Below are 12,583 nucleotides of genomic sequence, written 5' to 3' on the forward strand. Positions count from 1 at the left end.
CATCTGAAAACCATGCATCTGCAGCTGCTTAGCATCATGCATTAAAAAGGGATTGACAATTGCTTATTTATGGTTAATGGCCACACAATTTTTAGGGAAAATATGCAAAACCACATGGGCTTTAACTCTAAACCAGCGATTGTTAAATCAATTTTTAATGAATAGTAGAATGCAGCTGTGGCTTGCAGAGCCACTCTTTTCAGCTCCATGGCAGTCATCCCCACCTGTCCCACCTTGGCCCTACCATGAAAATATGCTGGAATGAGTACTGTATATCATTATAGAAAAAATATTTTACAGATAATACATGCAACACCATATATGATATGACCCACTTATGTTAATGTGAAAATTTCATCAAATGTTGACAATCATTGAATGTGTTCATTAACTCACATGAATTGGCCAGTACATTCCACTTATTACCATGATTAGTCAAAGTGATTTTTCATGTTGTTATAGAAACCAGAGCCAAAGCATTTCTCAAAGTCTTTACCGTACACAAAATGCATTCATTTTGACATTTCTTTGATGTTACATATCCAACACATACAGGAAGGGTTTTAACCATTTTATATTTCCCATGCGGGTATGCTGACCGTGTTATTGGAGCTTTTATTGTCTAGTTCTTCAACAACCATACCATGGTGGGCTATCCTTCCACTTCTTAAGGAGAACATACCTGTACCACCCTTTGCTGTGGTACTGTTGCATGAATCTGAGCCTTGAGCTGAGTCACTGGGTTGCACTTCAACAAAAATCCTGTTTCTTATGCCAATCATAAACCCACTGTTCTTCCTTTCCGAATAGGTTTCCTTGTGCTCTTTGTTTATCGAGCAAAACTGAACTTTAAAAGCTTCTTGAAATCCTTGGCGGAAGTTCTCATTAAAGTAACCATAAATGATGGGATTGATGCTACTGTTGAAGAAGGCCAACCAATGAGCAAAGGGGAATATATATATAGCAATTAGGTTGAGCTGATGGTTGTTGAGATTCCCATAATCTGTGAGCAGCATTAAGGTCCAAAGCGGCAACCAAGAAATTGTAAAGAACAGTGCTACAATAAACAACATGTTTATAACTCTTACTTTCCTCTTGGATACTCTACGACCTTCAGGTTCTTCAGACATGGATCCTCGAATGGTGGCAGATGATTTAAAGAGCTTGAAAGCAATGCGAGCATACATGATGACAATCAAGGTCAGAGGAGCAAGATAGATATGCGAAAACAAGACTGTTGTGTAAATCTTTCGCATTTCCTTGTCTGGCCATGCTTCCCAACAGGAGTAGAGAGGATAAAAATTATTGTAATCATCTACCATGAAGTGATAATCATCCTTAGTCACTGTCAGAGTTACGGCTGATGGGCACATTATGATCAGTGCTAAAACCCATATGACAATAATTGTGACTATAGCTTTTCTTAGAGTCAGCTTCTGTCGGAATGGGTAGACAATACAGCGGAACCTGCCAAGAAAAGAGAAAGCATTGATTAGTATTATCTACTAGCATTCCATAATTTAAAGGGATTATTCTTTTAAAAAAACAAGCTTCATTGATGGAAAAAACAAAAAGAGTGTCAGAACATTGCAGCAGAAGATTTTTATTTTTAATTTAATTTTTTTTTTTAAAGTAGCACAACATATCATAAATCTAAATAAATTTCTTATCGACTTAATTTTACTGACCTGCAAAATAATGCTAACATCTAATTAATACCGCACAGTGAATGCTCTGAAAATGAAACAAAATAAAACCTGGAATAGTTTTTTTTTATTCATCTACCAGCACCTTTCATCTACTCTGTTTATGTCCTAAAATCAGGGGATATTGACAGCAAGTGGCACGCTTTATCATTGATTGATAACCCTGATATCTTGGTGCAACGTTTTTAGTTTTTTTTTTTTTTTTTACTGAGGTGCTCATTATTGCATGTAAATGTGTTATTAGCTATTGGATGGCTAACAACATTCCAGCTCTCAGAAGACTCAATTATCTTGATCAGTGCCTTTCCACGATTTAAAAAAAAAATCTATTAAAATATAAATGCCCTGATGATTTTTTTTGTATAGATATGGAGTAGACGGATAACTGCTTTTGCTCAGGGCAATTTAGATCCCTATCTTAGGCCTTGAAATCCCACCAGCCAACTCACTACTACTACCTTTCCTCTTTTCTCAACATATGTCCTTCCTTACCTTACCTTTCCTCTTGGCTTGCAATATCTCAAGATGAGTGGCACAAGATGACCAGGTTTGAAAAATAAAAAATATTTGTGTAACTTTGTGTCATTTATCTCAGGATATATCTTGAGTGAAAAGGAAAAAAATGGATGCATGCCAATAAAAGAGGAATGGAAGGACACATCTGTACACACAAGGTACTCAAAGTTGAATTTTATATGTATTTTATTACTTGACTTGTATTATTCTCTACAATACAAGTTCATGCATACTGTATATTTATTAAAAACTCATATAATGTAACCCTGTCATCTCTTCACTGTACATAATGTACTTGATTACTTCTACAGATTTTTGGTATATTTGAATTCTTGTCACTTATCTATGACTTGTTTGCTCTGCCTTCTTAGTCCAAACTATGCTTATTTATCTAAGAGGTTGTATACATCTACTTTGGAGGCTCTTTCACAAATTCTGCTATAAAAGCTGGACAAAATAGTGCAACACACTGTTATTTTGTCTGGTAAAATGTCTGATATCATAATAAAAACTAAATGGACCCCATTGTAGTCTGTGGAGTTCATTAGGCAACATTTCTGTCCATCATCTGACTATTTTCAATGTTCTGTTCCTCTAATGGAGCAGAACAAAGGAAAAGGTTAGCAGAAACCTAGTGCTGATGTGAGCAAACCCTTACTGGGTCTATAAATGTCAAATCAGAGTGCATAAATTAGAAATATGTCCTTCAAAAGCTATCAAGTAGTATTTTGGCACACAAATACAGTCCAGTCACATTATTATGACCACTTCCTACTTTTGACCTTATCAGTGCGTAGCTCATAAAGGAAGCCATGTGTCATGGACCGGCTTGATGGATATGTAAGGTGTGCAATAGGCTGATATCCTTGTTGCTGTCATGGGTAATATGGATGGGGCTACCAGACATGTGTCTAAAACAACAGTTCATTGAACGCAGATGGATGGTCACTGAACCACTGCTAACAAAATTGCATCGGCAGAAAAAGCTTATTTTTTTCGTGACAGTATCAGAATTGGACCTCTGCTGGTTGGCAAAGGGTTTTCTTCCCCTATGAGTCACGTTTTCTGCTTCACCAAACAGATGGACAATGGCGTGTCAGGTGAGAAACATCAGAGAACAAATTCCCTTCAGCTAATGCTGGAAGCTGGTGGTGGAAGCACTATGGTCTGGGGAATGTTTTCATGGCATTCTCTGGGCCCATTTATCCATGTGGAAGACACGCTCAACCAATTTGTGTATGAATCTATCCTTGTATATCACATATACCCACAGATGCTTATTGTCTTCCCTGGGGAAGATGGTTTCTTTGAGCAAGGCAATGCAATATGTCAAATTCCTAACAATGTCTGATATTGGTTGGAAGAGCATAACCAATACTTCCAAGTAATACCCTTGCCCCGTAATTCACCAGACTTGAAACCAACTGATCATCTATGGGACCACCTTGATCACCATTTTCGCTCTGTGGATCCTTCCCCATGCACCCTCCAGCAGCTATGGGATGCACTACAGTCAGCATGGCTTAGCAAAGGAGCTAAGTAGGCAAAACAAATCTTAAAAAGGAAAAACAGTGCTTCTCACTGTCTACTTGATCATATAAAGGGTTGTTAATGATTGACATGGCTTTTCGTTACTGGTAATCCACCAGGGAAAGTGACACACCATTAAAAGACTTGCTGGATACAAGCCTTTGGCTGGGGTTACACGGCAATCTTGGCCGTGACACCCACCGCACATCCAAGGATCTCTGTGAACAGTAAGCCATTGAACATAATGGGGTTGCAGCAAATTATATAAAAAAAATCCAGCTACATTATGTTGGATTCTTCTCCAATTGTGGAGTTACGGTCGCAACAAATTGTAAGTCCCACTGTCTCTCCCATGAATTCAGTGATACACCGCTATCCTTGGTTGTGGGATGTCACAACCAAAATCACTGTGTAGCCCCAGCCTTATGTTGGACATTTCACTATCAAGAAACTACAGTAATATGTTACCAAGGAAAGCACGTGCTTTTCTTGCAGATAACCCTGTGCAGTCTACCTTTGCTTGCACTGCGGGCAGGATACAGGTACTTTACTGATAGAGAGGATGAAAAAGGAAAGGGATTTTTAAATAAGCTGTTAACGGCCATTATGACAGTTTCTCTATGACCTCAGTTAGCATACTAGCAGTAAGGGTATATTCACATGCAACAGATTTGTTTGCTTATATTTCTGTGACTGCTCCATTTATTTGAATGTCTCTTGCAGAAATCCATGTAGAAACTTCGCTCAGGTGAAGGTATCTGATTTTTAATTGCAGAAATTTTTGCAGCAATTAAGCTGTGTGTGAATACACCCCTACAGTGTCCAAAATGAAATAAAAACATTTATAACTTTTTTCGCTTTATAAGAGTGGGGGGAAAATGGCAAAAGTGGGGGGAAAATAGCAGTGTATCTTATAAAGCGAATGGAGCAATTTTTAAATGTCTGACACTGATACATTGCCAGCCGCTATGCTGCACAGCGCGGACAGCGATGTATCAGTTACAGTAAATCTCTATCACTCGAGGTGGGAGGAGGGGCTGGAGGCTGGCAACTGCTGTTGCACTCACGGCGGGGCCCGGTGCAGTTACTGTACTCCATTACACCGGGCCCCGCTCACTGCAGTCTTTACATGTAAAGTCTGTTTATTTAATGCTCAATCAGTGGCTCTGGTTTGTTAAGCTACCGTAATCGTCTGTAGTAGTACTCACTATCAAAGCAGCAAGCAGCGCAATGTCACTCACTCAGTCATGCTCCTCCCACTTCATTAATGAAGCTGTTTGACGTTATTCTGCCAACCTGCCCGCCACTTTGATAGTCACTATGTGAACACTGCTTCCTGTAGGACAGCTGACCTCTACCGTGCTCGGAAAGGGTTAACATTCTCTGCCAGCAGAAAGCTAGGGTTGTGAATGAATGTCTGTCTTATGCCAGTTGCCCTTTTGTTCTTGTGACCCGTATTCATGCCATTGTGTCAAGGATGCCACCCTCTGCATATGGGGTGAATCTCTGCAGATGACACGGCCATTGGCTCCTACCCTGCTGTTACCTTTTGCCTACTAGGCATTAATAGCAGGTCCTTGCATGTGACTTCTGTCCTGAGAGTCCTTGTCTGCAGCTGGGGTGGCAGATGACAAGTGCTGGTCGTCTGCAGCAGGTTCTGAGGGCTGTGAGCTCAGAACTGTGAGTTCTTCACTGCACATCCTTGTACAGTGGGATGCTAAAGTTTGGGCAACCTTGTTAATCGTCATGATTCTCCTGTATAAATCGTTGGTTGTTACGATAAAAATTGTCAGTTAAATATATCATATAGGAGACACACACAGTGATATTTGAGAAGTGAAATGAAGTTTATTGGATTTACAGAAAGTGTGCTATAATTTTTTAAACAAAATTAGGCAGGTGCATAAATACATAAAAGAGGGATCAGTTAAATAAGCACTGTTGTCATTTTATTGATTCCAAAACCTTTAAAACTCATTATTGGAACTCAAATAGGCTTGATAAGCTCAGTGACCCCTGACCTACATATACAGGTAAATCCAATTATGAGAAAGAGTATTTAAGGGGGTCAATTGTAAGTTTCCCTCCTCTTTTAATTTTCTCTGAAGAGTAGCAACATGGGGGTCTCAAAACAACTCTCAAATGACCTAAAGACAAAGATTGTTCACCATCATGGTTTAGGGGAAGGATACAGAAAGCTGTCTCAGAGATTTCAGCTGTCTGTTTCCACAGTTAGGAACATATTGAGGAAATGGAGGACCACAGGCTCAGTTCAAGTTAAGGCTCGAAGTGGCAGACCAAGAAAAATCTTGGATAGGCAGAAGCGACGAATGGTGAGAACAGTCAGAGTCAACCCTCAGACCAGCACCAAAGATCTTGCTGCAGATGGAGTCACTGTGCATCGTTCAACCATTCGGTGCACTTTACACAATGAGATGCTGTATGCGAGAGTGATGCAGAGGAAGCCTTTTCTACGCCCACAGCACAAAAAGTGCCGCTTGAGGTGGGCTAAAGCACATTTGGACAAGCCAGCTTCATTTTGGAATAAAGTGCTGTGGACTGATGAAACAAAAATTGAGTTATTTGGCCATAACAAGGGGCGTTATGCATGGAGGAAAAAGAACACAGCATTCCAAGAAAAACACCTGCTACCTACAGTAAGATATGGTGGTGGTTCCATCATGCTGTGGGGCTGTGTAGCCAGTGCAGGGGCTGGGAATCTTTCAAAGTTGAGGGATGCATGGATTCAACTCAGTATCAGCAGATTCTGAAGACCAATGTCCAGGAATCAGTGACAAAGCTGAATCTGCGCCGGGGCTGGATCTTTCAACAAGACAACAACTCTAAACAATGCTCAAAATCCACTAAGGCATTTATGCAGAGGAACAACTTTCTGGAATGGCCATCTCAGTCCCCAGACCTGAATATAATTGAAAATCTGTGGTGTGACTAAAAGAGAGCTGTCCATGCTCGGAAGCCATCAAAGCTGAATGAACTAAAGATGTTTTGTAAAGAGGAATGGTCCAAAATACCTTCAACCAGAATCCAGACTTTCATTGGAACCTTCAGGAAGCGTTTAGAGGCTGTAATTTCTGCAAAAGGAGGATCTACTAAATATTGATTTAATTATTTTTTTTGTTTTGCCCAAATGTATGCACCTGCCTAATTTTGTTTAAACAATTATAGCACACTTTCTATAAATCCAATAAACTTCATTTCACTTCTCAAATATCACTGTGTGTGCCTCCTATATGATATATTTAACTGACATTTTTTATCGTAACAACCAATGATTTATACACGAAAATCATGCCGATTAACAAGGTTGCCCAAACTTTCGCATCCCACTGTATATGACTGCACTTGGGAGGCTCATGTCATGTCTTAGCCTGGGGCTCCAACGTTTAAAAAATACCTAATTCATTTATTTAACTGATCCCTCTTTTATGTATTTTATTATTTTGTATGCTTACTTTCTGTGCAATCAACTTCATATTGACACTTGTGACAGTAAGTCTGGGGTGCCAGATACTTAGATTTACCTCTGACTCATGAACCTGTACATGGCAGTGTCTCAAAGAAGCTGCAGTCGACTTTCTTTTTTCCATTGAAAATTGGCTCTTAATAAGAAACAATTTAGTTCAAAACCCACCAAAAGCACACCTTTTGGTTCAAAATATATTTTTTCTTATTTTCTTCCTCAAAAACCTAGGTGCATCTTATCATCAGGTGTGTCTTAAAACAGTGTTTCCCAACCAGTGTGCCTCCAGCTGTTGCAAAACTACAATTCCCATCATGTCTGGACAGCCTTTGGCTGTGCGGGCATGCTGGGAGTTGTAGTTTTGCAACAGCTGGAGGCACACTGGTTGGGAAACACTGTCTTAAAAGGCAAAAAAATACGGTAATCACTAAAATGTTTCTTTAAAGTTGTAATTCAGTGAATGATGAGAAATAAATACAGCAGATTTTTATACACAGCGCTCATTGAGTGCTGACCGTCCATATGTTTATAGTCAGTGGGTGGTTGGCAAGCAGTTAACCCCTTAATGATCAATGATGTACTGTGTACATCATGATGTGGTGTTAGTTACCACATCTTGACATACACAGTACGTCATGAGATTAAAGTGTCACCGCAAGTACACTTGCAGTGACACCGGCATGTAAACGGGTATAACAAGCAGCAAAGCTGTTCGGGCACCCAGCAGGGGTGAGAGGGAAACCCCACACCAAACATGGGAGGGAAAGAGGAAAGGAAATAAGGCCTGAAACCTAGGTAAGGAAGATGGACACCTCCTAGTGAAAACCCTAATCAAAGCCCTGACTAACTACCAGTATGAACAGACCCCAGAGGTACGTGAGGTCATACACAGAAATACCTAAAGTCCTATCTAACTCTAAAGGTCCCTGGTACTAATGCCAGCCTGCCTGGTACTAATGACAGGAATGAGTCATCCTGTTCCTCCAAATGGAAGGATGAACGGGAGTCTCCCTAAGGCCTAATAAAAAACAACAAGAAAATGCAACACACAGAAAAGCCAAAATACAAAAGGTAAAGGTAACACTTAACTTCCAAGAAGCTATTGCAGCACCAGTAACTCATCCTAGATCCAAACACCAGCTATCCAAAGGTTGATCTGAAGCTTTAATCCGCACAACATTGTGGGAGAAACAACTATAAATAGGGAAAGCTAAATTACCACAATAGCAACACCTGGAGGTTAAGGGCCAGGACCAGAAACAGCACAGAAGCCTTTTGATCCACAAAGTAAACATGTCAAATCAACCCATGTGTTGCCAGTCTCAAAGATCTCCAACCACTCACTGTCGCTGGGAATGGAAGGGGTTAACAGGGAAGGAGCTCCATCCCTCCCCCATTGGGCCACTGATCTGCCGTGGCAGCGTCCCGATGGTTACCATGGCAACTAGATGCCTTACACAGGCATTCACTCTTGCCATGGTATGAAAGCCTGACAGGGTCCTGCCAGAAGCAGGCGCCTGATCAGGCTTACTGTGAATGAAAATATACTGCAGTACACTATACAATGTACTGCAGTGTATTGTAGAGCCATCAGACCCACTGGATCTTCATGAAAAAAGTGGGTCTGGGTACAAAAAGCATTAAAAAAAGTGTAAAAAAAAAAATCTATAAAATCTAACATTTTCCCATATACGCACATTCATAATTGGGTACAAATGAAGAAAACAAAATACCCTAAACATGCTTGGTATTGCCGCGTCTGTAAAAACACGTGCTTTACAAAAATATCACACAACCTAACCTCTCAGGTGAACATCGTAAAAAAAAAAAAGTGTCAAAAAAGCTATTTTTTTTTCACCTACCATCGCAAAAAGTGCAACACCAAGCAATGAAAAGGGCATATGCCCCTCAAAATAGTACTAATCAAATCATCTCATCCCGCTAGAAATGAAACCCTACATGAGACAATTGGCCAAAAAATAAAAAAAGCTATGGCTCTCAGAATATGGAGACACTAAAACATAATTTTTTGTTTGTTTCAAACATGCTATTATTTGTGTAAAACTTAAATAAATAAGAAAAAGTATACATATTAGATATTGCAAGAGAAAAAAAGGAGACAGAGGACAGCGCCTCATGTGTGGTGTTGCTTGAAAATATTATTGTATAAAATTATATAGTTTGCTTACCAGAGTCTGTTGTGAGGTAGTCACAACAGCTATGCAGTCTCCAGACTGCAGCCAGGGTTCCTGCCTGCCCCCAGCCTCCTGCTGGAACTGAAGTAGGAACCCCTACGCTGCAAAGGATACCGTCACAATAGAGCGTATTATTCCAAAATCTTTTATTGTCTACGCATTTTAGGGGTGATTAACCCCCTTTATCAGGACAGTGTTACATCTATGACAAACAACATACATATATAGTGCTTCGAAACATTTTTTTGGTGCCAACACATGGGGGTGTGTCTGCATGAGGGGCAGCCCGGGAGTGACAAAACTTGTCAGAGTGCTTAGAGTGCAGATCACACTCTATTGTGTGTAATACTGGATACGTGCCGGGGTTCATCTGTTTTCTTTTTACCTACGTGTATGTCCAACATATTAGATATTGCCAGGTCCGTAACGACCTGCACTATAAAAATATCACATGACCTAACCCCTCAAGTGAACGCCGTAAAAAATAAAATTAAATTTTGGTCACCTTGCCCCAAAAAGTGCAACAATGAATGATCAAAATATCATATGTACCCTAAAATGGTACCAATAAAAATATCAACTCTTCCTGCAAAAAATGAGCCCCTACACAAGACGATTGAAGAAAAAAAAAAAAAAGGCGTTCAGAAAATGGAGACACAAAAACATTTTTTTTTCAAAAATGCTTTATTATGTGAAACTGAAACAAACATACAAAGAAAGTAATCATTATTGATACCATCTCATCTGTAACAACCTGCTCTATAAAAATAGCACATGATCTAACCTGTCAGATGAACATTGTAATAAAAAAAATAAAAAACGATGCCAAAAATCCATTCTTTGGTTACCTTGCCTCACAAAAAACATAATATAGAGTGATTAAAAATCATATGTACCGCAAATTAGTACCAATAAAACTATCACCTTATCTTGTAGTTTTTAAAATGGGGGCACTTTTTGATTGTTTCTACTGTAGGGTGCATCTGGGGGCTTCAAATGGGACATGGTGTCTAAAAACCAGTCCAGCAAAATCTGTCTTCCAAAAACCATACGGCGCTCCTTTTCTTCTGCACCCTGCCATGCGCCCATACAGCAGTTTACCACCACATGTGGTGTGTTTCTGTAAACCGCAGATTCAGGGTAATAAATATTGAGTTTTATTTGGCTGTTAACCCTCAATGTGTTAAGGAAAAAAATTGATTAAAATAGAAAATCTGACAAAAAAGTGAAATTTAGAAATTTTATCTCAATTTTGCTTTACTTCTTGTGGAATACCTAAAGGGTTAACAAAGTCAGTAAAATCAGTTTTGATTAACTTGAGGGGAGTAGTTTCCAAATGGGATTATTTATGGGGGTTTCTAATATGTAAGCCCCACAAAAATGACTTCAGACCTGAACTGGTCCTTAAAAAGTGGGTTTTGGAAATTTTCTTAATTTTAAGAATTGCTTCTAAGGCAGCAGTTCTCAACCTAGGGGTCGCGACCACTTTGGGGGTCGATCGGCCCTTTCCGGGGGGTCGCCTGAGGCTTCCTATTGTGGGTTGCCCGCACAACGGCAGCAGCCCCTTATCCTCGCGCACAGGAAGTGATGTCCTATCACTGCCTGTGCTTAAAGGAGCCTGACGTCTGGACGGGTAAGTCGGGCCGCCTGTCTGCTGAGGTCCGAGTTTTTTCGTTAATGACACCGCCGCTGAGCACCACTTCCACCAATGATTTAATTGAAAATATCAACTATAGAGAAATCGGTACAGAGATATCCCTTAAAATGAATATTTTTTTTTTTATTACATAAAAAACATATACATATACAAAACAGTTTATTGCAGAGATCATACAGAGTGCCATACATTGCAGTCCATATCAGTGTCACTTGTATTTAATTATTATTTGCTATATATATAATTGTGCTGCTGTTGGATGGCTGTATTGGAGCGCTCAGGTCAGCATGTAATATCAGTTAGCTGGCTCTGGCAATACCTGCAGTCATCTCAGTTCACAGCACAATCAATATAGTAATAAAGCTTTTTGATTTTCATAATTGTGAAAGTTATGGTCCATAAATTGGTGACATTTATGGCTCCTTGTGGGTTGTTTTTTTTTAGATTATTTCTGTCTGGTAACAATTGGGTGAAGCCTATGGATAATGTCCGCTTTATCATTCATACAAGACATAGTCCGGGCGTTTTAGCTGAAACTTTCTTGAGCCATTTTGGTGTTATATATAAACGGTGTAATATCATAAACTGAGTTACCCTATGAGAGGGGTTCCTCAGATATGGTTTAGAACACCATAATTTCCCCCACTGATCGTCTGTTATTATCCCTATATCATTCTCCCATTTTAATTTACTATTGCAAATAAATCCCTCACTTCTAGTTTCTCATATTTTTTTATACAAACTTGACACCAATTTGTGCTTACCTTTCCAGCCTAATATACACTCACCTAAAGAATTATTAGGAACACCATACTTATTACGGTGTTGGACCCCCTTTTGCCTTCAGAACTGCCTTAATTCTACGTGGCATTGATTCAACAAGTTGCTGATCGCATTCTTTAGAAATGTTGGCCCATATTGATAGGATAGCATCTTGCAGTTGATGGAGATTTGAGGGATGCACATGCAGGGCATGAAGCTCCTGTTCCACCACATCCCAAAGATGCTCTATTGGGTTGAGATCTGGTGACTGTGGGGGCCATTTTAGTACAGTGAACTCATTGTCATGTTCAATAAACCAATTTGAAATGATTCAAGCTTTTTGACAGGGTGCATTATCCTGCTGGAAGTAGCCATCAGAGGATGGGTACATGGTGGTCATGAAGGGATGGACATGGTTAGAAACAATGCCCAGGTAGCCCGTGGCATTTAAGGGGCATAAAGTGTGCCCAGAAAACATCCCCCACACCATTACACCACCACCACCAGCCTGCACAGGTTACATGTTCTCATTCTGTTTACGCCAAATTCAGACTCTACCATTTGAATGTCTCAACAGAAATCGAGACTCATCTAACCAGACAACATTTTTCCAGTCTTCAACAGTCCAATTTTGGTGAGCTCGTGCAAATTGTAGCCTCTTTTTCCTATTTGTAGTGGAGATGAGTAGTACCCGGAGGGGTCTTCTGCTGGTGTAGCCCACATTTCCTTCCCATTC

At 39.9% G+C, this 12,583-nt stretch overlaps 1 protein-coding gene across 1 annotated transcript in view; it reads right to left on the reverse strand.

Annotated features, from left to right (window-relative positions):
* Positions 1-572: 572 nt before the first annotated feature.
* NPFFR1 (neuropeptide FF receptor 1) overlaps positions 573-12,583 on the reverse strand; it is a 379,548-nt gene continuing 367,537 nt past the window's right edge. Inside the window, exon 3 of the mRNA XM_044298835.1 lies at positions 573-1,467. Within this exon, the coding sequence (XP_044154770.1) occupies positions 573-1,467 (895 nt within the window). The remainder of the gene's footprint in view (positions 1,468-12,583) is intronic.

This window comes from Bufo gargarizans, chromosome 6 (genome assembly GCF_014858855.1).
Source record: "Bufo gargarizans isolate SCDJY-AF-19 chromosome 6, ASM1485885v1, whole genome shotgun sequence".
In the NCBI taxonomy this organism is placed as follows: Eukaryota; Metazoa; Chordata; class Amphibia; order Anura; family Bufonidae; genus Bufo; species Bufo gargarizans.